General features: G+C 52.1%; 1 protein-coding gene across 4 annotated transcripts; it reads left to right on the forward strand.

Moving 5' to 3' along the window:
- The first annotated feature begins 5,183 nt into the window (after window positions 1-5,183).
- ZDHHC1 (zDHHC palmitoyltransferase 1) lies at window positions 5,184-25,395 on the forward strand. 4 transcript variants are annotated; one of them, XM_024732491.1, is made up of 13 exons: window positions 5,184-5,445; window positions 9,418-9,530; window positions 11,922-11,968; window positions 13,361-13,628; window positions 18,416-18,524; window positions 20,117-20,218; window positions 20,630-20,754; window positions 20,855-21,013; window positions 21,289-21,401; window positions 24,232-24,314; window positions 24,554-24,647; window positions 24,787-24,865; window positions 24,976-25,395. In XM_024732491.1, exons 3-13 carry the CDS (start codon window positions 11,960-11,962, stop codon window positions 25,203-25,205), a joined length of 1,371 nt encoding a protein of 456 aa, XP_024588259.1. In that variant the 5' UTR covers window positions 5,184-5,445; window positions 9,418-9,530; window positions 11,922-11,959; the 3' UTR covers window positions 25,206-25,395. The 4 variants fall into 4 exon arrangements, with proteins under 4 accessions (XP_024588259.1, XP_024588240.1, XP_024588268.1 ...); XM_024732472.1 differs by having other exon boundaries at window positions 13,361-13,603; window positions 18,349-18,524; XM_024732500.1 differs by having other exon boundaries at window positions 13,361-13,603; window positions 18,349-18,524; window positions 24,787-24,813.

The raw sequence follows: 25,395 nt of genomic DNA on the forward strand, positions 1-25,395 counted from the left end.
GAAGCTTTAAAATCTTTGGTTCCTAGGACACCGTGAATACATTCTCCACACACCCGTGATCTTTATTTCATTTGCCTCCGAGGGATAGCCCTGCATCATCTCTGTTGCATAAGGTGCTGTTTCCAAACACCTTGTTCCTAACTGGAGACACAGAATAAGTTTTATCTAGGTCTGAGAGAGTTCTTGGAGGGATGACATCGTGTTCCAAGCTGCACTGGTCAGAGTCAACAGTGAGAAAGCTGCCAGAGTCTTCTCACCAAGGAAGCTGAGAGAATATTGTAAATACTAAATGGCACTTCTTTCTTAAAGCATAAAATGGTCACAAAAACTACTTAACAAGGAAAAATTAATGGGAGGAAAACGTCTTGAATGTAACAAATAAAAAAAATCTTTACAAGGGACATGGAAATAATAGATTTACTATGATGAAAGGACGATAATATAGGAAAGTCAATTTTTACACCAAAAATAATTCAACAAGTATTATTTACCTTACAAAAGGCTTCACAAAAGAATTCCTATAAGTAGCTCTATCCTTTCATTTGTTTGTTCCCTCCTTCGTTCATTCAACAAACATCTACTGAGTGCTTACTGTGTTCCAGGCTCCATGCTTAGGGAAGCCATGGTGAGTTAGATAAATATTCCTCCCCTTGTGGTCTCTGCGTCTGGCTGGAGCACAGCCCCTAATCAGATCACTATGCAGTCAAGGAGCCACTACTGACAGAAGGAACTAGACAGCAGAGTCTTGTGACCTCTTCTATTCTGAGGGTCAGAGAAAGTTCTCCTGGAGGAAGTGATGTTCCAGGTATCAAACGCATCACATGCAAAGGCCCCTAGTATAAGAGGGAGTCTGGTCCTTCAGGGAAAGGGAGGTCAGGAGGCTGCAGAGGTCAGCTGGAGCCAGGGGGCAAGGGAGGTTTTGATTCTAATTTCATGGTATATCGAAATACTGCTCCCCGGGGAGCAGGGAGAGTCACTGAGAGTTGTAGCAAGAAGTAAAATAATCAGTTTGCCTTCTTTTCTTTCCTTCTTTGTTTTTTTTAAAGACAGCCACAAGCTGTGAGGAGAACGGACTGATGGGGATGGGGAGCCCGCAGTGGAAGCGAAAGACCAGTCGTGAGGGTGCTATGTTTGCCAGGGCAAGAGATGCTGGTGGCCATGGGGACAAGCCAATTGGATGGGCTGACTCATCCAAGGCCCACTGGAAAGTGTACTGGGACCCAGACAAAATGGACCCAGAGAGCAAGAGCTGTGGCTAACCATATCCCACCAGGTGAATTTGATAATTAAAATTTAACTCCATTTGTTAATGAAATGGAGAGGATCATTTCCTGATTGAAAGACAAGTAGGGTCTAGATTATACGTATCAATGTCCACTACCAATGGAACATTCTGTGTGCTTCACACGCAGGACCACATTTTTAGGCCTCATCGTGACTCTATGCAGTAGCTATTGTTATCCCTGTTTCACATAGGAGCAAACTGAGATTTAGAGAGGTTAAGGAATTTGCCCAGCTGGCGACTGGCAGAGCTGGGATTGAAACAGGTAACCATCGACATGCCCTGGGACAAGTGACAAGTCCCAGGAAGCCTGGGCATACATTGGCTGTAATTAAGAATGGGCTGCTGGATCCAGCCCAGGGTGGGAGGAGCTTCCTGGGAGTCTCTTCTGGCAATTCTAGGAGTCAGGTAAGCTAGCTTGGAACCTTGTCACACACATGTGCACAAGTTCTTTAAACCACAGTTGGGTTTTTTTGTCCCTACAGCCTGGGCTGTTCACCCTGGGCAGACCTGCCTTGCTGGTCAGGGGCAGCTGCTCTGGGCAGGAACAAGTCCTGCCCTAAGAGATGACTTCTGTCCCAGAAAAATGTGTCTCATGTTTTCATAGAAACTGGCCAGAGGGGGCAGTAGGAGCTGAAACTACACTCGAAGTAAAGGGAACCCTGTGGGAAAGAGCCTGGGGTGGGAGCGAAAGACTTGGGTTCCAGGAATGGCACCAATCAGGGGACAGGGATGAGGAGGTGGACAGGAGCTCGCTGAGCTGGGCTTTCAAGCCACACTTTGGCATTTCAATTGATCCTAAAGGCAAAAGGAAGCCCTGGAAGTATCTTAAACAGAAGACTGATGAGGTGGTGTTAGCAATGTGTGGCCTTCCTCAGTAGGTGATGCCCTGGGCCGTGTCAGGTTCTGGATTGGTTACCACACCAGGCTGACAGACTCAGAACACCATCAAATTGCCTGTGCCTTTAAGAAGCAAATTTGGCCAGAGGGAGTCTTCTTTTCAGAGAGCTTGGCCTGAAGTCACTCAGAGAGACATCCACGGAATCTGGGCAGTCAGTTTTGTTTCAAATGAAATAGCTTTAATTGGATAAATGCATGTATATACTTAACCCTATTTGAAACCCACTGTGTTAGTTTCCTATTGCTGATACAACAAAGTGCCACAAATTCAGTGGCTTAAAACAACATGAATTTATTATCTTACATTTCTGGAGGTCAGAAGTTTGAAATGGGTCTCACTGGGCTAATGTCAAGGGGTCAGCTGACTGGTTCCTTCTGGAGGCTCTAAGGGAGGATCTGTTCCCTTGCCTTTTCCAGATTCCAGAGGACACCTGTATTCGTTGGCTCATGGCTTCTTCCTCTATCTTCAAAGCCAGAAGTATACTGTTTTCAAATCTCTCTGACCTCTGCTTTCATCATCACATCTCCTCCCACTCTGACCCTCACATGACTCTCTCTTATAAGGGCCCTTGTGATTATACTGAGCTCACCTGGATAATCTAGGATAATCTCTCCCATCTCAAGATCCTTATCATATCTGCAAAGTACACTTTGCCATGTGAGGTAACATATTCATAGGTTCCAGAAATTAGGATATGGACATCTTTGGGAAGCCGTTATTCAGACTACCACCCACTTTAACAAATAAAGAGAAAGAATGATAAGCCTGGCAGCTAGGAGGAGAATGGACTGGAATCAGGCAGGCTGATGTTAGGGAGACAAAGAGAAGGCTGCTGCAGAGTCAGCAAGAAAGATGCTGGTGGTCTGGGCTAGAGTGGGGTGGGAAGAATGAACACAGGACATATTTCAGAGGGAGGACTGCCTGGTCTTGGGGACCGTATGGGTTAGCTGGGCAAGGACTAGGGGGAAACTGGGTAGGTAATGGTGCCCTTCAGAGGGCCTGAAGGGAGGAGCAGGTTTGTGGCAAGGATGAAGAGGGCAGATAGGGATATGTTGCATTTAGATACCCACGGGAAACCTAGAAGTGCCTGGGAGGCAGATGGACCCAGGGTCCACAAGGCTTGACTCTCCAGTCCCTCCCTTCCCTGTGGGCATAGAAGGGCTCACCCTCCACCTTGATTTCTGGGTCACCATCTCTTTTCTACCCTAAGTTCTACAATTCCAGATAAGAGTTGAGGAGTCATCTTGTATTTCTGAGGCCAGAGTAGCACTGATATTTATTCCATATCAAGTTTGAGTTTATCAGTCCTGGAGACAAGAATTTGCATGATAGAGAGATAGACACTTGCACAGGACCCACATTTGGCATATGACAGAGCAGGAGTTGCTATGTTGCTTTTGTTGTATGTTTGTAGCTGATAATTTTAGGGACAGGGATGTTTTCTGTCCAGCCCATTCTGAGCAGGTAGCCAGCCAGCTGCTCACCTTTTTAGGGCCTTGGAGATATGGATAGGACAGCTGGTGGAAGACAAAGTCTCTTCCTGTCTTTTGAGAAAGCCTGAGCTCATAGGACACTCACATTCTGACTGTCCCCAAGTGGAGGGGAGAGGGAGCATTCAGGGAAACCAAGTTCAGCAGGGAGGTCCCTCAGGCAGGGAAAGGGAAGAGAGTCTGCAGGCCCTGGGACAGAGGAAGCAAGTGCCTGTCCCCTGGCAGCCCTGGTGCAGCAGGCATGGCCCCACAAGGCCCAAATCTAAAAGTCCTGTAGGTGGGTGCGACAATGGCTGTGGCCTTAGTACCAGAGAGGACCCATGACCAGACAGTGCTTCTCACAGTGTTTGCTCCTGCAGGAGATCCTGAGTCCTCGGAATAACCTGGGTAAAGAGAAGACTAGTAGAGACCAAGACTGAATTTCCCATCAGCCTGGAATATGGGAGCTCCCAGTAGGATTTATGCTTGATTTAAAGGAAATAAAGAGGGCTTCCTTGGTGGCACAGTGGTTAAGAATCCGCCTGCCAAGGCAGGGTACACAGGTTCGATCCCTGGTCCGGGAAGATCCCACATGTTGTGGAGCAACTAAGCCCATGTGCCACAACTACTGAGCCTGTGCTCTAGAGCCCGCAAGCCACAACTACTGAGCCCACGTGCCACAACTACTGAAGCCCACGTGGCTAGAGCCCATGCTCCGCAGCAAGAGAAGCCACAACAACGAGAAGCTTGCACACCCCAACGAAGAGTAGTCCCCACTCACTGCAACTAGAGAAAGCTCGCACACAGCAATGAAGACCCAACACAGCCAAAAAATAAATAAATAGATGTATAAATAAAGGAAATAAAGAAAGAAGATGTTATTATTATTATTACTACAACTACTATTATTTGGCTGCACCGTGGGTCTTATGGGACCTTAGTTCCCCGACCAGAGATTGAACAGGACCAGGGATTGAACCTGACTAGGAATTGAACCCAGGCCATTGACAGTGAGAGCGCAGAGTCCTAACCACTGGACTGCCAGGGAAGTCCCAGAAAGGAGATATTTTGAGCTCTTATACTTCACACTTTATATTATGGGCCACAATATGTATACTGTATTTATTTGTCTCTAGATCTGTCTTCCCCTTAGCCTGTAATCTCCCTGAAGGACAGGGATCTCGTGGGTGTTCCCCATAGTATGTCCAGTGCCCAGCACATACTCATTAAAAAGTGTGCAGGTTGACTGAGGGACTCCCTGAGAGGGGTGGGCTCAGGGGGGAAACTGGAGGGGAATACCTCTGGGACAAGTTAGGATTTCGAGAAGACAAGCTGTGGATTGGGGGTGGGGAAAGTGGGTTTTTGAGAAGAAATGTTGGAAAGGAACGGAGAACGGTTGAGCTAGGACGCCAGGGGGTCCCCTGGTGAGCCCCGCCCGGAGCCAGGGTGCCGGCGCGACTTGACGCAGCGGTTTGGCCGCTGTGGGGCGCCGTAGCCCGCGCCGTTGCCACGGGAACGGGCCCGCGCCGGACTAGGCCCAGCCAGTCTCAGCCTCGCCCCGCGGTACAGCCAACCCGCTCGAGCCGGAGCCGGAGGACTTGCGGGCCTAACCTCCCCCGCGCGGCCCGGGATGGGGCCCTGATCCGGGGCGCACCGCCTCCGGGTCTCGGGGACCGTCTCCGCTGCGAGAGTCTGAAGCGCCGCCGCCCTGGGGTGGGTGGACGGCCAGGCGTGGGGGCTGAGCCGCTGAGTGACCTTGGCAAGGCCGACCTGGCTCGGCCGACGACGCGCAGGTGAGGAGCCCCCGCTAAAGTTCTCACCTCGAAGCCTGGCCTGAGCCACGGGGCCAGAGCTGCCGCCGCCTGGCCGAGCTCTGCCCCTGGATCCCGCGGCCTGGGCTCCAGGTACCGGGCAGAGCTCCCGGCTTCCTTCTAGCATTCATCCGGTTCACAGATTTGCATTGACCGTCTGCTGTGTGCCAGGCTTTTTGCCAGGCGCGGGGCCACGGAGGGCTCCAGAGCGGCCGCCGCGGTTCTCCAGAGCCCGCAATGTTAAGAAGGGGCGGGGCGGGGGGTGCGGGGAGCAGGCGCCAGATACACGACTAAAGTGATTTCAGGTCGGGTTAAATGCTCTGGTGCTGAAATGAAGGGAGGTGGTGAGGGAGGGTCCGCTCTATCATGTGACTTTTAAGCCAAGAGCTGAAGGTTGAAAAGGAGCCAGCATTGTGATCAGGGTAACGGTGTTTCTGGAAGAGGCAAAAGCAAATGCAAAGATCTGGAGGGAGCAGGTCCAGAGGAACAGCAAGCATGAGGGGAGCCTTGAAGGATGCGATGGCGGTTTCAACTTTATCCTAGCAGGAGAAGGAAACCATTGAGGAGTTTTGATGAATTTCAAGTTTTGAAAAGCTCACCTCACTCTGGTGAGGTGAGCAGTGTGATTGTGACAGGGCACACCAGGATGTCAGTTGAGGGCCGTACTAGTTCTGCCAGTCTAGCTGTGCCTCCTAGAATTTACTTAGTCTCTCTGAGACTCAGTGTCCTCATCTGTGAAAGGGGCATATTGTCCTGCATGTTGTTTATGAGGGAGAAAGTGAGGGGCCATTGACATCTGAGACCAATGACTAGAGAGGCCTATGAGAACAATTTGAAATGATAGGACCTACCTCAGAGAGTTGTGAGGGTTTAATAAGTGAATTCCATCAAAACACTTAAAGCAGTGCCTAGCACAGAATAAATGCCCTCTAAATGCTAGCGATGGTTATTGTTATTGTTGAAATACCGTAGGGGAGCAATGACTGGGGCTTGGATTAGGGTGATGGCAGCAGAAATGGTAAGAAGTGGCTTAACTTCCTTTCTTGAAGGAGAACTGGATTTAGAGATGGGTGAGGGGTGGTCCCTGTTTTTGTGGAACTGGTGGTTCACAGTGGGAGATGGGTTTGTAAACAGATAATCACCATGAGATTCAATAAAAGCAACATTGGTACTTAGTTAGCCAGGTTTTTTTCTTTTGTTTTTCTTACTTATCTGTTCTGTCACAACTTTGTTCTTGATGACGGTTTCTTGGTGGGTGTTGCTCAAGGCTTACTTCTGCCATCATGGGAGTTGATTTCCTGGTTAAAATCAAAAATGCTTGCCTCTGCTCACTGGCCTTGTTTCAGCTCCAAGTTGCTCCCTTCTTCTTGTCCTCTTTCCTTGGCTTAACTTGAATCCCAAATAGTTTGCAGTGGTTGCTTCAGGAAGAGAATGGCACAGGAAATGTCTGCAGACCACGTCAGCTCAGGAATGACTGAGGTTTCAAGCTTTTCCTGCCCTAGCATCAGACTTCTGCGTGTTGTTGCTGTGAGGAGCCCAGCCACATATGAGACCAATGACTAGAGAGGTCTATGAGAAAGGCTTGAGGTTCCAGTTCATTCTCCGGGAGTTGTTGTGATGTGTATCTCTTAGTCAAACTAGCCGCTTCCCAGAATCTTAAGTCCAGAGACTTCTTTGGCACCTGTGGGTAATTCTAATAAACAAAGTACTTGCCCCTTGAAAGTTCTTTTATAAATGACATTTTGTGCTGTAAAACAGTGTGCACCATGCAGCATTTTCTTTCCAGCCCCTCCCTTAGATGGTTAAATTGGGCATCTGTTAAATCTCAGTGAAAATGGGTTTAAAAGTAGATCCTGGGAAAAAACCAGGAAACTTGTTTTGAAGTATCCACAGAAAATCACACACACAGCAACCATAAATCCTCTAGCTAAAAGAAAAGATGGTTGGGAATGAAACCTTCTTGTGGCATGCGCCTTCCCTTTGGGTTCTGGAGTCACGGGGAGCTGAGCTGACCTTCAGCTGAGAACTGGAACAAGGTCCTGCCCAGCTGCTCCTCTGTTGTGCTGCCTGGTTGTCTGATTCCAGCTTTAACAAAAGCCATAACAGCTCACAGGGAGCTCTTCAGCTGAACAACTCAGGACTTCTTTCGAGAGTGAGAAAGCATTGAACTAAAACTGAGTGCTCTTTTGTTGCATGGTTGTTAGGCAAGATTTCCTTGTTTGCCTGGCACAGTACTGGGCTCTAGATCACACGAGCGCATTTGGTCCACATGGCAGCCCACTGGGACCAGGAGGGTAAGAGATGACACCCTTCAGTTATTTATTTGATGTATATATATTTTTCAAAAGTAGTACATGCACATGGTAAAAAAAAAAAAAAAAAATCCAAACAGCACCAAGGAGTACATAGTAGAAGCAAATCTCTTTCATCCCCAGCCACTGGATCACCTTCTCACAGGCTATCCCTATGTTTGCTTTCTTTCATTTCTTTCCAGAGAGAACCTGTGCATATAGGAATGTAGATGTCTATCCATCCACCTTGGTTTTCACTCACTCGCGGCACACTCTACAACTGTCCCACATCTTACTTTTCTGCTTAACTGTGTATCAAAAGTCATTTCATCCCTCATTATTTCTGATGTTATATAGCATTCCATTGTGTGGATGTGCCATATATTTGTTTATATTGTTTTTTGTCCTTTATTATTACAAACAAGACTGCAATGAATCTTTGTGCACTTTATGAGCATATGTATAAGATAAATACCTAGAAATGGAATGTCTTGGCTCAAGGGTATATGTGTTCTCAAGTTTGGTAGACATTACCAAATTGCTTTCCAGCTAACCTTTTTGAAAAATAAATAAAGGAGAGATCCAAAGAGATGGCTTTGTGAAATTTGCCTACCAGGTTCCTCAATCTGTGAGTGGCAACGCAGGGACCAGAACCAGGCTATGTCTCCAGGCTTAGACCTCTTCCCTGGTTCCAACCTGTTTCTCCTTGTTGGTAACTCAGATCTCCAGGCCCTCCAAGCCCCCACATCAGCCCTGTCACCTCTCTTCTGACCCCATCACTGTACCTTCCCAGTTCTGTGGCCTCTACCAACAAACCCTCTGGTAACTAAGTAGATTCTTTCCTGAAATTCTCAGACATCTTGCAGAAATGCAGGGATGCCTACAGCCTCTCCAGGGCTGGTACTTTTCACCTCAGTCTTGTTCTTTTACAATGCTATTCATGAATCTCAGAACAACATTCCTAAATATTTTTTTTTGGTGAGAGTAGAGGTGGGCAGGAGGGAAGTGGACCAGTCAGGTAACTGTTCTGTAGTTCATAATGAGAACCTGAAATGGTAAGATTTTCCTCACTTAAATTAGGCATATAAATTAAGGTAGCCTAATCTTATTTGGAAAATGCTATTTTAGACTTTTAGCAAGTCAATGTTAACATAGATTATTGTCATCCTAGCAATGGCCTTCCCCTTGTTGGGACAGGGAGGGACCTGCACAGGCCCTCCAGCCTGCCTCAGAAGCCAGGTGGGCCCTTGGCTTACCAGGGCAGTGGCTACCTTTGGCCTAACACTCCACGGGGCCTCTTTGCTCTTGTCTTCTTTCTGTCTCCACCAGCTTAACTCTGTTGTTTGCTCGTGGCAGGAGAAGGTACTTGAGAATCTTTTGTCAAGGTCCACATACCTCTCAGCCCACCAAAGATACAGCAGGGCATCAGGGAGCTTGTGGGCTTGACCCCCACTTCCCACCCAACTCCTCCCAGTACACAGGGCTGCTGGGCTGCTGCCCTCCCTACACCAGCCTGCTGTGGTGTCACCTCCCCCCATGCCTTTTCGCTTCTTGCTCATGCCCTCCTTCCCAGTGTGAATAGAAAGCTTTCTAAAACACCCATCACCTTTATGTCAACTCCCCTGTTTAAACTTTCTGTGATTCCCTGTGGCTCTTTCAACAGTGCCTAAACTTACTCACCTGGCCTCCTGTGATCACCTTGTTACTGAACCAAAGTCGGATCTGCTTGCCCAACACGTAGCAAAGCCAACCTGCTGACGCCAGGCTGTGGTGAAGGCAAGTACAGTGTTTACTGCAGGATGCCAAGCAAAGGGAGTGGGAGACATGCCTCAGGTCTACTCCAGCTTGGTCTTTGAGTTAGAATTTTCTTTTTTTTTTTTTTTTTCGGTGGGGGGAGGGAGGAGAACAAAGAGGCTGAGATTAATCATCGTCCTGTGACATTTTTGTGACATTTCTTAATTGTAGTTTCAGGAGTCAGAATGTCTCTGGTTTATGATTCTTTGGCCAGGTGGTCCATGGCTCAGGGATCTGTTAGCTCATCTTGCCCTGGAGAAACAACCTGAGTTTGTACATTAACGATGACATCTATAGTAGCAATTTTAGTACATTAATGATGTCATCGACAACAGCAGTTTTAGTCATGTGATTCTGGTTGTTTAGTGTTCAGTTAGCACAGGATTGAGGTCAGAGGTGACTTGAAAGGGAATCAAGTTTTGGATAGAAAGATTAATCATAATCTTGGTAAGGGAACTTGGTTTTAGGGGCACTTGGTTTCAACCTAGGATCTGACCCTGCAACTTCCCAGGGCTCATCTCTCTCTCCCTCTCCCTCTCTCTCTCTCTCTCTCTCTCTCTCTCTCTCTCTCTCTCTCTCTCTGGATCTTGCCATACTGAATGGCTGGCCCTCGCAGGGCTTCCAGAATACCCATTCACCCACTTCCCTGAAATCTGTCTGGGCCCCCAGAAAGCAAGCCCCTGAGGGCAGGAACATGGTCTCATCTGTGTTTACATCTTTAACGCACAAGGGGGCTGGACCGCAATAAGCACTGACTGGGCCAAGGCATGAGTGCACAAGCTGGCCATGTTGTCTGGTAGCAGAACCGCGCATCTTTTAATCTGGTCTCCTAGGGAAGTGCTGAGAGGGGTAGGACAGCCAGAGAAGTCCCTGGGTCTGGTGACAGTGTGGTCCCATCCATGCTTGAAGCCTCATCTTGGATTCTCTCCTACCTCCAAGCCCTTTTAATCAAAATTTTTGGGGCCAAAAGGATTTGTGGCCACCAACTCCACAAGGGAAAATATCATCAGTTAAGAGTTGGTTGTCTCAGGCTTTTGTTGCAGGTGGCATGGTACCAGGCTGCCACCCCTGCAAGGGACTTACACCCAACAGCACCATCATCCCCTCATCCATGGTCTCATACAAGTGGTACCTCTCTGGGCCAAGGGTACTGGGGTTCGGTATCAGAACAACCCCTAAGACTGTTTGTGGTAGGCCCCTGGCCGCAGGTGGTGACTCCTCCTGCCTCAGGTGTCAGGGATGCAGCAGCACTGGGGGTGCCTGTGGCCACTGCCAGCCCACTCTGGCAGTGAGGACCTGTCAGCCAGCCATGTACCTCTGCTTCTTTCTTTATAAACTACCTCAAGGTGTTGGGTTATTCAGGTGTGAGGATGGCAAAGAGAAAGTCAGGACTTAGGAATCCCAATTAATGGGTTCCCTTCAAAGAAGTTGCCCTGGTGATATGGCTGGAGAACCTATGTGGAAGCCACAGGGATTTGTCCTCCTGAGCAGAACTGCCCAGCTCAACTGTATACACTGGGCTTTACCAGATGATCTTTGTTTCCAAAAATCAAGGACAAAGATTTGCCACCTCTGGGGACATTCCAAATAAAGTGAGACCATCTTTTTGATCACCTTTGTCATCTTTGATCAAAGCCGAGAAGTTTAGAATGACAATCCAGTGGCCCAGCTCTTATGACAATGTGTTCCTTGGGACTACTGACTTAAGAAAGCAACTTGAACCAACCCCATCACTTTGGGCATAACCTCATAAAACCTCACAGAATATCAGATGCAGTAGCCTCCTCAGTCTGGAGAGATGAGGACACCCCAGAGGGCTATTTTAAGGGTAATCATAACGTCTACCATTTAGGGAACATTTATGTGTCAACGCTTTACCTACAGTTTTGCTGATCTATATACAGCCCTAGGTAGGCATCCCTAACCCTGTTTTTCAGATGAAGAAACTTAAGCCACTCAGCTAGTAAGTGAAGAACCAGGACTTGAACCTAGATCTGTTTCCTCCAAAGCTGGGGCTCTTTTTTCACCTTTCATTGCTTTTTACTGAAGACAAAGCAAGTGACCAAAGAATTCCAGTGGAGTCCCTGGGAGAAAACTAGGGTCACTCCATTTAGCTTTGTGATGAAGCTACTCAGACTCTCCAGGTTTGGTTTACAGGAGGCTCTGGGCCTCAGGTGGGATGAAGGGCAGAGTGGCTGAGTGTGAGTGTCTGGTAGCTAGGGTAACAGCCATGGGGCTGGCAAGGGGCAGGGTGTGGGGGGTATGGGTGCCTGGCGACTGTGCAGATTGAAGACAGGGCAGAACGGGCCAGATGGCTTTGGGTGAGTCAGGATTCCTCATCATTTACCGTGCCCACGTTTCCTTTTATTTCAGATGTTTTCAAGTCAGAAAACATTTACTGAGCACCTACTATGTACAAGGTATGTTCTGGGTGCTTGGGGGAGGGGTTGTGGGGAACAGAGGTGAATGAATCACAGTACCTTTGCTGCCCTTAGGGGGAGCTGGCATAACAGGGGGGCAGACATGGAGATGGCAAAGTGTTCCAAACAGCAAAGTGACTTGCCCAATAAAGACTGAGTGTGAGGGCCCCCTGACTAACTTGGGACATCAGGGAAAGCTCCCTGGATGAGGTGATGCTTGCAGTGGGCTCTGAAGGTCAGGTCACATTTTGTTGGGTTTAGAAGTGAGGAAGGTGTTCAAGGCAGATGTGCTGAGCAGGGTCTGCCATACCCTTTGGCTTAGTCAGACTCCCTGGCCAACAGGCATGGACTCCTGAAAGGAGAGTCCAGCTGCCAGGGTTTTTTCTGCAGCTCTTGACCTTCCCACCAAGAGCTCCGAATTGGCCTGTCTACCCAGGTGGGGCACTGCCTGCCCAGGCTCTGGTCCCACCTCAGGCCCAGAGATACTGGGGTTGGGCTCTTTCTCCTGTAATGACAGGCCTACCCGTCTGCCCTGCATGTATCTTTGAGCACTGAGTCAGCTCTTGGACTGAGCGATGGTGGGATGGGGGTAAAGAGTGCTGCCATCTGGTGGTTTGGCTCTGACCAAGGCCTGTTCCCTGAACTCCCTCAAGTGAGTCAAAGGCATCAGTTCACCTTTTTGTTCTCACTGTACCGGGGCCACATTTACTTAGAGAAACATGGTCATTTCCACTGCTGGAGGGAACCAATGAGGATTCCTCCCCTCTCTTGTGTGCTGGCTTCTCTCCAGCCAAGAAGCCCCAGGTAGCTTATCTGAGGCACAGGGGAGATGGTTCAGGGTCCCCTAGTCCTTAAAGGGATTACATGCTTGCTGAGGGGCAGAGGCCAGGTCCCTCTTTTGAACACCTCCACTCCCTGTTTCCCTAAGCAAAGTGTAACGGGGCCCTCTCTGACACTTGCATTTGGGCCTCAGGACAGAGGTGACTAATCCCGACAGAATCAGCATGTGTTCTCATCACTCTGGCCTCAGCCTGATATTGTTACCAGATGAGAACATGTCTTATTGGGTTTAACTCTGATGGCTGTGGAGACAGAGCAGAATAACAGGCAGTCACACTGTGAGCTGAATAAACCCTGGAACTTCCTACCTTGTCCTGGCTAGGACTGGGGCCAGAACTTGCTCTGGGGCTTTGAGACTAGCACTCTACTGCCATCCTCCCTCACTGCCAGGCTTCTCGTGCTAGGGCCCCGGATTCCCCTGCAGAGTAGCTGGAGATGGCTTCATATAGTAGCCTGCCCCTCCTGCTGAAACCTGACTGCAGGCACGGGGCTCTGGGCTCCAGCCTGGGCCTCCTCAGGCTAATGATCTTTCTACCCTTTCTCCCTCTGGAGATGAACATCTGCAACAAGCCCTCTAACAAGACAGCCCCTGAGAAGAATGTGTGGACAGCACCTGCACAGGCCAGCGGACCCTCCCCGGAGCTGCAGGGCCAGCGGTCCCGCCGGAATGGGTGGAGCTGGCCCCCTCACCCGCTCCAGATTGTGGCCTGGCTGCTGTACCTCTTCTTTGCTGTGATTGGCTTTGGGGTCCTTGTTCCCCTCCTGCCTCACCACTGGGTGCCTGCTGGCTATGCTGTATCCTTGGGAAAGTGTGGGACTGGTACATAGAAGAGTGGGGACAATGGATGGAGGGACATGGGCAAGGCCTGAAGCTGGGTTCCAGAGCCTCAGAGAGTGCAGATGGGCCCTGTCTCTGCCTGGGGGGGGACCAGTTGCCTACCTGCCTGGCCTCCAACCCCCATCTGACCCCTCTGCCTGATTGGGTGAGGGAACAGGCCTAACGAACCTTGGAGCGTTGAAAGCCCCACACAGATGGGAACCTCATCAACTGAGGTACCACGAGAGCAATTACAGAAGAGAACCTTAAAGCTCTCTTTAAGCTAATTGTGTCCAGAGCTCAACAAAGGATAAAAGAGAGTACCTTATTCCATTTATGAAATAATTTTTCACTTTTTGGAAAGAATAATGGTAGAATTCCTTTACATGGTAAGTTTCCTGGTACATTTAAAATATGGTTTTATTTACAGAGATTATTATGCTGTACCCAGGACTGTTTAGGAGCTCATCGATTTTATAAATCAGACTCTTTTAGGGTAAGGTTGAATTGACAAGAGGAGGGATAAATATGCCCTGGAAGCTCCTGGGAATTGTGACAAGCATGAGCTTGCCTGAACTTGGTGATGTGACTGCCGCAGCCCTGGCCACAACCCCCAGGAGCAGAGGATGTGGCTGCGTGTCTGGGCGGTTGAGGGGCAGCATGTGGCCACGTGCCCCAGTCCAGAGGGTGCCCATGAGAGTGTGCCTTGGTGTGTGTGCTTCATGGAGATGACTCTTTGGGCCTCTGGGAGAAGGTGGCCTAGGGTGAGCTAAAGGAGTTAGCAGGGATGAATTTGAAAGTCTCGGGCGTAGAGTCAGCACCCTTCAACTCAGCCCTTTCAGAGCTGCACAAGGCTGAGCAGCTTCTGCCAGCTCTCCGCGTCTTAGCCTCCTCCTCTGACAGGAGTCCTGCCTGCTTCCCAGGCAGGGGACAAGGAGCACACAAGGATGTGTGTGTGTGAGCACCAGAACGTATGAGCCATGAATGTGAGCATGCTGTCTTGGGAAACCATAGAGCCCTTGGCTGGTGGGTAGCCAGGGCAGGTGGGTGGAGAAAGACTCGAGAGAAGGTCGTTGGTCTCCGACGCCAGCAGTGTCACTGAGGGGCTTCCTGGTTCACTGGGGCCCAGGGCCTAGTCATCAACTTTGTACATGAAAACTAGACTTTCTCTGAGGTGGCCAGCAGGGCTTAGTCAGTGCTGTTAAGTAGAATGCTTCATGGAACATTCCTCCCGTGATCCGGAATGGGTACACCACTCACTCAGGACTACCTGACTTTCTGCCATCAGGGTACCTGGGAAGCCAGATTAATAACCACATGTTTTGGAGTGAGCAGAATCAGAGCAAATAACAGTAACCAAGAGTAACTAGCACTTATCGAGCACTTATATGTGCCAGGCACTGTGCCAACCCCTATACATGGATGATCTTGTTCAACTCTCATAATAATCTGTAAGGAAGTGTTCTCCCCACTTTCATAAAAGAAATGGGGCTCAGAGAGATTATAAAGTTTTTTTTTTTTAATTTTTATTTATTTTATTTTTGGCTGTGTTGGGTCTTTGTTGCTGCACGTGGGCTTTCCTCTGGTTGCTGCGAGCGGGGGCTACTCTTCATTGCGGTGCGAGGGCTTGTCATGCGGTGGCTTCTCTTGTTGTGGAGCATGGGCTGTAGGCGCTCAGGCTTCAGTAGTTGTGGTGCGTGGGCTCAGTAGTTGTGGCTCGCAGGCTCTAGAGCGCAGGTTCAGTAGTTGTGGCGCACAGCCTTAGTTGCTCCACGGCATGTGGGATCTTCCTGGCCCAGGGCTCGAACCCGTGTCCCCTGCCTTGGCAGGCGGATTCTTAACCACCGTGCCACCACGGAAGCCCTCAGAGAGGGCACACAATTGCTACCCAGTGAGGCCAGAAGGACTGCTCAGGCAGTCTGACTCTGAGGCAGTGGGATGGTTTGAGGGTTTTGTCCTCCCCATATTTATTGCTTTGGGCAATGCTGGAGGCTCTTAGAACCACCTGGTTTGGCACTCCCATTTCCAGGCCTGAATGGTTCTCTGTCCTCCCGTCAAAGCTACCTTCCTTCTGCAGGCTCCCTCAGGGGCCCCTGCAGAATGAGGTAGGGTAAGGGAGTATACCAAGCACTCACCTTGCACCTAGAACTTGCCTGGGCCCTAGGGTTGCAAAGATGGGTAAAACAGGGCCCCAGCTCTAGGTGTTCCGCTTCCAACAGGAGGAAAGCCTTGTAGATTGGAGATCATCACATGGTAAGTATGGGGGTAGGGATTTATACAGCAGACTGTGAGTGCAGGAAGAGGGCCATGTAGACCAACTTCACCACCCAGATGCATACCTGTTGCTCTCAGCTCCCCTCCTTCCCTCTTCCTGGCCTCTCTAGGTACTCTTGGCTCCGCCCCTTTCCTTCATCACCTATATCTAGTCAGTCATCAAGTCCTGTTGATTTTGCCTCCTAAAAATCTATTGTATTTGCCCTCTTTTCTCCCCACTGCCATCTGCCTCTTTTACCTAGATGACCATTTCGTTTCCACACAGGTCTCCCCGGCCAGTCCATCTCTGTCCCTGCAGCGAGAGTGCCCTTTCAAAAAACAAATATGATAAAGTTACTCCCCAGCTTAACAGCCTCTAATAGCTTCTTCCTGCCTTAAGGTTCAAGATCATCATGGCTCTCCACATTCTGGACTCTGCTTATCTCCCCAGCATCTTCTTATTTTATTTCCTCTGTTGTTCTCTGTTGCAACAACAGTGGTCTCTGCCTGGAAGCTCCTAGCCTCTCTCTCCACCCCAATACCCAGCTAAGTTAGAAGTCAAGACCTAGCAGCCCATGGGCCAGTTTGGCTTACAGATTTTTTTTTTTAATTGAGGGATAATGAACATACAAAATGGGCATATCTTAAGTATTCCTTTGGCAGGTACATTTAAAAAATATTTATTTCCTTGTCAACATTTTAAAAATGAGACGCCTCATGTATCCAGACACAAATCCATATTTCTGGTTCCTTCTGAAAAGCCAGAATTTGGTGACATGGGCTCTCTTTCTTGCATGGCACCAATAAGCTGAGCTGGAACCACACATCTAGTTGGGACTCTGCTTGTTCCCAGTACCCAGCCAGGCCCCCTTTCCTCTTTATATTACCTGCCATGTTCCTGTTATCTGTTTCTCTCTAAGTCTCAGCTGAGATGATACTTCCTCAGGGAAACTTTCTAGATCCCTTCAGACTAGATGAGGTCACCTGGTTACAAACTCACATAGTCCCCTGAACTTTTGTTATTGCAATCAACCTACTCTGTGTTTTCTGCCAGACTGTAGGCTCCCTGGGGCTAGGGACCAAGTCTGTCTTGCTTCTGCCATATCCTCAGTGCCTGGCATAGAGAAAGACCTCAGTAAATAGCTGAATGAATGAACCAGGGGGGGGGGGGGGGGGGAGGGAGGTGTAAAGTGTTGGAGCAGGCAGGAAACTAAATGTTTGCCCACATTCAGTGTGTCTGAAGAGAGCCTGGAATGGTAAGGAGTTGGTGATACCAGAGAGGTTTGAGAGGATCCAGAGGAAAAGGGGCCGTGAACACTGAGCTGAAGAGTAAACTTTAGCTTGAGAGCCACTGCAGGAGTTTAAGCAGGCAAGGCTTTAGGTTTAAGCTTTCCAGAGCTCACTACCCAAGTAAAGGGTACTCAAGGGGACGCAGACATGAGAAGCAGAGTCAGGAGACTATGGAATAACCTAGGCAAGAGGTGACAGCCTGACCCACAGCCAGGGCCGTAGGGATAGAGAGGTTGTGTTGGGCCACAGGATTGTCTCTTTCAGCTCTGGTATAGCACATTAGGGTGGAGCCTGGCTCCTGCAGACATGTAGGAAAATTTGGCTTCTAGGAAGAGGAAGAAAAAAAGGAGGTTGGACAGCTGATGGATGGAGGATAAGTGATGGGGAGATGATGTCTACTTGGCTAGCAAGAGGATGGATGGATGGATCAACAGATAGCTAGATGGAGGGTGGATGGCTGCCTGGGTGGAATCTATTAGTGAAGTTTTACACATTCACTTTGCAGTAAGTTGTCAGCATACTGTGTCCAGCATTTGGTCCAACTGCTGAGCCGATAGATCCTGGAAGATCTGTGTTTCAGGAATTAGCCATGCTGCCCCCTGGCCAGCCCCTGAACATGTTAGGCCATCCCAGACATTCAGCCCCAGGCCTCCAAGTACTTGGACTCTAGACTAGGGAGGCAGTGGATATATGAGGCCCTGTCTGCAAGTGATTCTCCAACTGGCCTGGCTGCTGGAAGAGGATGTCTTCTTCCTTCTCAGAGCTGACTTCCTGTGAAAGCAAGATAAACAAGCTTAGAACTTATATTTTGGGTCCTTCAACCTTTAGAGGATGATCTCTTTCAGTCTCATTTAACCATTTAGAATCGGAAGCCAGGTCGGATTCTGAGGTAAGATCAGCCAGGGCCTACGCCAGGCCTGGATTAGTGAGGCCAGGGCCCTGTAGTTGGTCTCCTCAGCAGCAGCAGGCAGTGCTGGCTTGTGAGCTCCATTACCAGATAGCCCCTCTGCTCTTCCATATGGGGCGCAGGTATGAGGTGGCACAGGTAGGAGGTGGCACAGGCAGAGAGTCTCTGCACTGGGGAGGCACATGTAGGTAGAGAGCAGTTCTCTGGCCACAGGAAGCAGGAGTGGGGCTCTCAGCCGGCAGTGTGGAGTGAGTCTTTAACCTGTTGGGCCAGTGCATGGGCGCCATCTTTGCTGGTCACCTCGTGGTGCACCTGACTGCTGTTTCCATCGACCCAGCAGATGCCAATGTGCGGGACAAGAGCTATGCTGGGCCCCTGCCCATCTTCAACCGCAGCCAACATGCACACGTCATTGAAGACCTGCACTGCAACTTGTGCGACGTGGATGTGTGAGTGCGTGTGGACGGGGTGTGTGTGGCCGATGAGTGTGCCCGGGGAACTGCCGGCGGGAGCTGAAGGCAGACAGGGGCATGCCCAGGCTTTACAGTCATTCTGAAGCCTCAGAACCCTCTTATTTCACACAGTCAGGAATCTTAGTGGAGTGACAGAGAACTGGGTGAGGGAGAAGGTGATTGGAAACAGAAGATGAGGAATAGCATTTCCAGCAAAGTAGGACAATTGGCCCTGCCACAAACACTTCTGATGACTAACTCCACCAGTAACCACCCCCCTTCTCTCACCAGCATTCCCAGGTATGGGCGGAGAGGGGAGCAACACTTGACTCCTTACCATGTGCTAAGTGCTTATGAACAACCACCCTGCAGAGTGGGCAACATCTTTCTCACTTCACAGAGGAGGAAGAGTCCAATGCTCAGAAAGGCTGAGTGGCCTGAGGTTGGTCATATGGCTACTGGGCAGTCAGATTCACAACCCAGCCTGCCTGGCCCCGAAGCCAATACTGCTATCCTTGTTTATGCACGAAGAATCTGAGGCCCAGAGACGCCAGGTGACTTACTCCAGGTCACATTGAGGGGTCAGAATGTACAGAGCCCATACCCCCTTGGCTGGTCCAGACTGCCTCCCTAAGCCCCTCTCTGGAGGATCCCAGTCTCCCAGCCTTAGGTAGGGGATCAGGGATGGGGGTATGGTTCAAGGCTAGCTCCACACTTTTAATATTAAGCCCCAAGCAGCCTGTTGAAGGGATTCTGTCCACAGGACAGAGAAAGAGCCAATGGCATTAAGATGCTGAGGACTTCGGCACCAGACCATCCTTACTTTCACTAGACACCAGTCAGCGCGTTGTTCCTCAGTGGATGCCCTGGCAGTCGCTGCGTATTCCAGGGCTCCATTCTGTTCTGGGGGAGGGGGTCGAAATTTATTCTACAACTCTCCTTTGGCCTTTCCTGGTTCCTCCCTGGGGCAGGGAGACTCTCTTGCATTCCTAATGTAGCCTCACCTCACCTGACCCACTGCTGTGAACTGCTTACTGCTCACCCAGGTGTCTGCTTACCCCTCTTCCTTTGGCTCCCTTTGGATTAGCCCAGATAGACTGGGGTTTTCTGGAAGAATGCCAGGAAAATTCCCATAGTCTGGCAGAGAAACAGGGACTCAAAAAATGGCGATGTCAGGAAGAGCAACGCAGGCCCTGGGTCCAGCAGCCTTGCTCTCTTCAGCTCCCTGGCCGGGCAGAGGGGGTCCTTGCTTGGAAAGGAAACTCCGTTTTCGTTTCACGCCACCATCACGCGGGTGCACTGTCCCAGAGTGGGACAGTATAACGCCGCCTACACCTCCTCCCGCCGCTGGGTACACCTCCCGTCCCCACCCCCACCCCGTCTCTTCAGAAGCGCTGCTTCCTCCGGGTGCCCGCCCCACAGTGCCCCCCGCCAGAGGGCGCGCGTGCTCCCCTTTGACGCGCTCCGCTCTCCGCTTAGGCGTGGGTGGGTGACCCGCTCCAGGCGGGGAACCGGCAACCCCCCAGCCAGGCCGGGCAGCAAAAGGCGGGAGAAGCCCGCAACCGTGCTGTGCCCCCTCCCCACCGCAGGAGTGCTCGTTCCAAGCACTGCAGCGCCTGCAACAAATGCGTGTGCGGCTTCGACCACCACTGCAAGTGGCTCAACAACTGCGTGGGCGAGAGGAACTACCGGTGAGAGGCAGGCCCGGGCCACAGGGGTGCCTGGCGATGCCTGTGTCTGTGCGAGCCAGGGGCCTTGAACCTGTGTATGGGGCGGGGCGATGATAGGGGTACTTGGGGGACCTGTGCGCTGGTGTGCGTTAGTGTGTGTGCTGGTCTGAGGGTGATGCTCCCGATGGCTTCCGCCTGAGAGCGATGAGGGTAGGTTTGGAGTCTTTCTCCTGCTGGCCCAGGGAAAGGTGGGGAGCCTGTTGGGGGTGGCCGCCTATATTCACCTTTGCCCTAAGGCTTTGGCTTCGTGAGGAGTCAGGGCTGTGGGGTCAGAGGCCCAGCTCCCCATCCTAACCACCGGCCCTTCTGAGCTCTGGGCCCTTGCCCAGCTGGAGCACCTGGGTGCTGACAGCTGCCCACGGCTGGGCCCAGGCTCTTTCTACACAGTGTGGCATCTGCCTTACTGGGCGTCCTGCTCCTCGTGCTGGTGGCCACTTATGTCTTTGTGGAGTTCTTTGTCAACCCCATGCAGCTGCGTACCAACCGCCACTTTGAAGGTCAGTGTGGGCTCCAGGCCCACTCCCATCCCCCAACCCTGGGCCTGTTCTGGTCACTGGTTACATCCCTGGCTGAGCACAGTCTGCCTGTGCCTTGCAGTCTTGAAGAATCACACAGATGTGTGGTTCGTGTTCCTGCCTGCTGCCCCTGTGGAGACACAGGCTCCTGCCATCCTGGCTCTGGCTGCCCTTCTCATCCTTCTGGGCCTGCTCTCCACAGCCCTGCTCGGCCACCTGCTCTGCTTCCACATTTATCTCAGTAAGTGCCCCCTGCCCCTACCCCCACATATACACCCACACCTGCCTTTCAGGGGATGGGAGTCCCTAAGCTGGAGGAAGTTACCCAGTTTGGGCTGTAGAGCCCTGAAACTATGCCCCTTCCTAGTGCTGGCTCTTTAATGGTGACCTGGTCTCACTCTATGGCTTAGTGTATATGGGGACAATGGTTTTAGCCTGTGTTTGGGTACCCTCCCTCACCTTCTGAACTCCAGGGTTCCTTTTCCATTGCACTGAGCCCTCTCTTCACCCCCTCAGTGTGGCACAAGCTCACCACCTATGAATACATCGTGCAGCATCGTCCGCCCCAGGAGGCAAAGGGGGCCCACAGGGAGCTTGAGTCATGTCCCCCCAGGATGCGGCCCATTCAGGTATAGAAGTGGCCCAGAGGGCTGAGGGAGTGGGAGAAGGGGTGTGGGAGGGGTGGTGGGCTGTGCAACAAGTAGCCAGTGACAAGACAGGGCAAAGGGAAGCGGGCCTGGAAGAGCAGCTGGGGTAGGGGGTGCTGGAGGCAGCAGAGGCGAGGGCAAGCCTGTACTAAGCACGTGCCTACTTGCTCAAGTGTGGGCACAGCCAGAGGAAGCCCTGTGTTTCCCCGACCCCAGGGGAAAGGCTTGAAGCATGTGCTGGAGGGCACAGAACGTGGGAGCCTGGAAGCAGGCAGGTTGGGGCCGCAGGAGAAGAGAGAGGGATGGATCAAGGACTGGGTTACCAGGATAGAGCCATCAGTTCTTTCCACCTGTGACCCTGAGCCCTTATACCCATTACCTCATTTAAATCTTGAAACAGCCCATGAGGCAGGTAATGCTACCGTACCCACGTTGCAGATGAACATATTGAGGCCAAGAAAGATTAAGCAAGCTGGGTCTAGGAAGAGTTAAGGTCTCTGCACTCTGAAGTAGGAATCCTCCAGCCCAGGCTCGGGGCCTGGCCAGCCCAGCTGTTGATCAGCCTATCCCCATTCCCATGCCCCTTGGCTTCCTGAGGTCAGCAGCTGGGGATGGGGTGGTCCAGTCCTTAGAGCCCCCAGGGACTGGGAAGGCAGGGGGCCCAGGCAGGCCTTGTTGGGAAGGCTGAGCCCTGGATCCGAAGTCCTCATGGCAACTGGACACAAACACAGGCTGGTGGGTGGATTGGGGGAGTGCTTGGGACCCCACCTCTCCTGTTCTCATCACCAGGGGTGGGCCAGGCTGCCAGGCCTCGGTAGGCCTGGGGGAGTGATGGCTGTTGGTGGAAACCCCCTCCCCCCCTGCAACTGCCACACTGCTGGGTACCTGCCCTGGTGCTGGGCACGGAACCCATGTAAGCACAGTGGCAGCCATCCCGGGAGTGGGCACCATCCCTATCCCCACTTCACAGAGGAGACTGAGGCTCAGAGAGGTAGGCAGGAGACTTTCTCAAGCTTCACAGCCAGTGCCCATTGAGGCAGGGCTGGCCCTGGGATCCCCAGACTCGAATGCTCAGGACCCCTGCTCTGTAGTTACTGCCTGCTTAGGCTTTGGGGCCAGATGTGCCAGCAGCAAGGGCATTTAATACCATCGGAAAATGACCTGAGGGAGACGTCGGCAGAGGGAGAAGGGGTGTGTTTGTCCCATCGTACAGAGGAGAGCTGAGGCTGAGAGGTGCCATGTACCATTCAGGAATGTGCAAGTTTTGAATGTCTCTGAGGGAGGATTGTAGGGACAGCTGGGGGAGGGGAATTTGAATGGGGACACCCTGGTGGCACCCTCAAACTTCCCCAGCTGGCTAGGGCCTGGCTCCTGTCCCATTCTGGCTCCTCAGGCTTCTGAGACCATCCTCTACTGCTGCCCTGCCCTCTGCCCTACACTTCTAGAACCCAAGGGCACCAGGGTAGGCTTTGCCCCCTCTCTCCTGGGCCCTGGAGGGGTGCTAGGTGCACATTGGTGAAGAGGAAATGTGTGGGGGAAGGATTCCCTTGGCGTCGCAGCCCTTGTGACTGGCCTTTGACTCCTTCCTCTTTCCCAGGGCTCCTCTGCTCAGGCTGGCACCCCCACACTCCTCCCCAAAGGGCCAGCCTGGGCAGGTGTTGGGCACAGGGCTTGCCCAGGGTTCATTCTCTGCCTCTGTGTAGCCAGCCGGTGACTGGCTGGGCTCTGGCCCCCAGATCTGCTAGGGCCATCCAGCAGGCAGCCTCCCCACCCCCACCCTGAGCAGGAATGTGGGAGGGGCCCCACTCTGGAGCCGTTGCCCCCAAACATAGGCTTGTTTTAGAGACGGTGTTGCTGTTACAGTGTCGTCTCTGCATTAGTCAGGATGCCCGGGTCTCCATGGAAATGACTGCCGAGTCGCGACAGCTGTCCGGTGCCCTACGCCCAGCCACCCCACATCCTCCGCCAGGCTCCCTTCTCGGACTGTTTTTCCTGGCTTTTGTTTCCTCACCTGCAGTCCTCTTGGGTGCGGCTCGGTGCTTGCTGCATGCTGGGGTGCAAGTGTAGGCCACTCCTGCTACCTCCTGGCTTCAGACCCCTTCACTTTCAGGGGTTGGGTCTGCTACTCCCATGGTCACTGTGAGGATCAGCGACTAAACAGGACAGAGAACACCCATAAGCCTGGTCCCAGGTGGGGCTGTGGCGCTGTTTTTTCCACCACCTATTGCTTCCCTTTACCGGTAGAAGTTGGGGAGACTGCTCATCCCCCCACTCCCCGCCAGCAACTGAGATTGTGTCTGGTACTCTGAGGACTCAGCTCCGAGGGAACCATGGATTCCTGCAGGTAGCCTCGCAGCCTCGGGTGCACACCCGGGTGTGTGAACTGCCCAGTCTCCCAACTAGGGAAAAACATCGGTTCAGAGACTGGAGCCCTGGGAGGAGCCAGGAGCAGGAGAGGGCCTCTCTGAGTCCCTCTTCTCCCCAACCCAACTTGGCCAGAACAGCTCTAGACTGGGTACGTTGGACACATGAGGCTGGAGGCTTCCTGGAGGAGGTGGAGTTTGACTAAATGAAGTGAGGAAAATGGTGGGGGTGGGGTAAGGTACAAACACAGGTGTTTTAAGCCTCGTTCTGCATTGGGGTTTTCCCAGCATACCTGGGAAGCCTGAAGGACAGCCCTAGACCTCTGTGCCCAGACCTCCCACAGTGACCAGTAAGGGGGTGTTGCATCCAAGACAGAGTGGGCCCAGGACCCAGAAGGCCCTGGACCCACACCTGGCCTCCCAGCCTCCCTCACCTCCATCTTCCCCAGGAGATGGAGTTCTACATGCGGACCTTCAGCCATGTGCGCCCAGAGCCCCCTGGCCAGGCCAGGCCTGCCTCAGTGAATGCTAAGTGAGTGCAACCTGGGCACGTGCCACCTCACATCTCCCATTGGCATGGCAGGGCCATCTGAGGTGGGAGAAAGCGGTTAGGCCAAAGCCAAGGCACAGGTCTTGGTCCAGGCTATCATGGCCTGGGACAGATCAATGCGCCTTTCCAGCTAGGAAGGGAGGCTTATTTTAGGACCTCCAACAGGGTGGGATTTGAAGGAACAACAGCATCCAGCATTTATCCTCCCACTTCCCCTTCAGCCCCTCCCGGTTGCTTGCCACCCGCGGCCACGTGGAGCCTCCACCGCCCTCCTCCCCAGAGACTCTCGCTCTGCCCCCCCGGATCCGACCCCAGGTAGGGGGGGACTGTGCTGGGCCCCCTGCCCAGGTGGAAGGGGATGGGAAAGAAGCCTCTACCCCTCTCCACTCCTGCGCGTCTTTTGGCGATGTGAGGTCTGGGGAAGGGGTACTCAGGCTTCCCCCTGTCTCTGCAGAAAAAAAGGAAGCGGCGCATGTATAAGGTACGGACCTCCAGAACCTTGGACCGGGAGCCCCCGTTGCCCAGGCTGCCGGGTGAGCGCCCCTTCCTGACCGGATCCTGCTCGGGGAGCTATGAGGGAGGGAAAGGTAGGGCCCTAAGTGAGTAGCAGCTCCTAGTCTCACGTTCCCTTCCGGCCCCATAGGGCCGCGGACCCCCCGCCGCCGCTCTAGCTCGTCGTCGGATTCCGCTGACGCCAGCCCTGCAGGCGCCTACCACTCGGCGTCAGCCGAGTCCATGGACGAGATTCCAGTGGCTCAGACGCGCCTAGGCAGCGCCGGGGTGGCGCTGCAGGCGCGTGCGCCGGCCGTTTTCGTAAGCCCGAGTAGCGGCGAGCCCGGTGCGCGGGGCGGCCCGGAAGCCGGTCCCGCTTAGCTGGGACAAGAAACAGGGATGGCGGAGGAAAGGCGGGACAGACTCTCTATGCAACACCCCCACCCGCGCCGTACTGAGTGCACTTTAGGGGCCGCTAAGGGCCGGCGGGATCGGCCCCCTCCCCCACGACTCAGCAATAACAGCCCCACCAGCCGTGATGCTCCAATAAACTTTTTTATGCTTTTGCGGA

Source organism: Neophocaena asiaeorientalis, unplaced genomic scaffold, assembly GCF_003031525.2.
Source record: "Neophocaena asiaeorientalis asiaeorientalis breed wild unplaced genomic scaffold, Neophocaena_asiaeorientalis_V1.1 scaffold90, whole genome shotgun sequence".
NCBI classification, from domain to species: Eukaryota; Metazoa; Chordata; class Mammalia; order Artiodactyla; family Phocoenidae; genus Neophocaena; species Neophocaena asiaeorientalis.

Excerpts from the sequence above, each read along its gene's own strand:
- ZDHHC1 (XM_024732472.1), top strand. Across the intron at positions 13,604-18,348 it reads GGGTGCCTGCTGGCTATGCT|TGCATGGGCGCCATCTTTGC; the intron begins GTATCCTTGGGA and ends CTGTTGGGCCAG. Across the intron at positions 21,014-21,288 it reads CTGCTTCCACATTTATCTCA|TGTGGCACAAGCTCACCACC; the intron begins GTAAGTGCCCCC and ends TCACCCCCTCAG.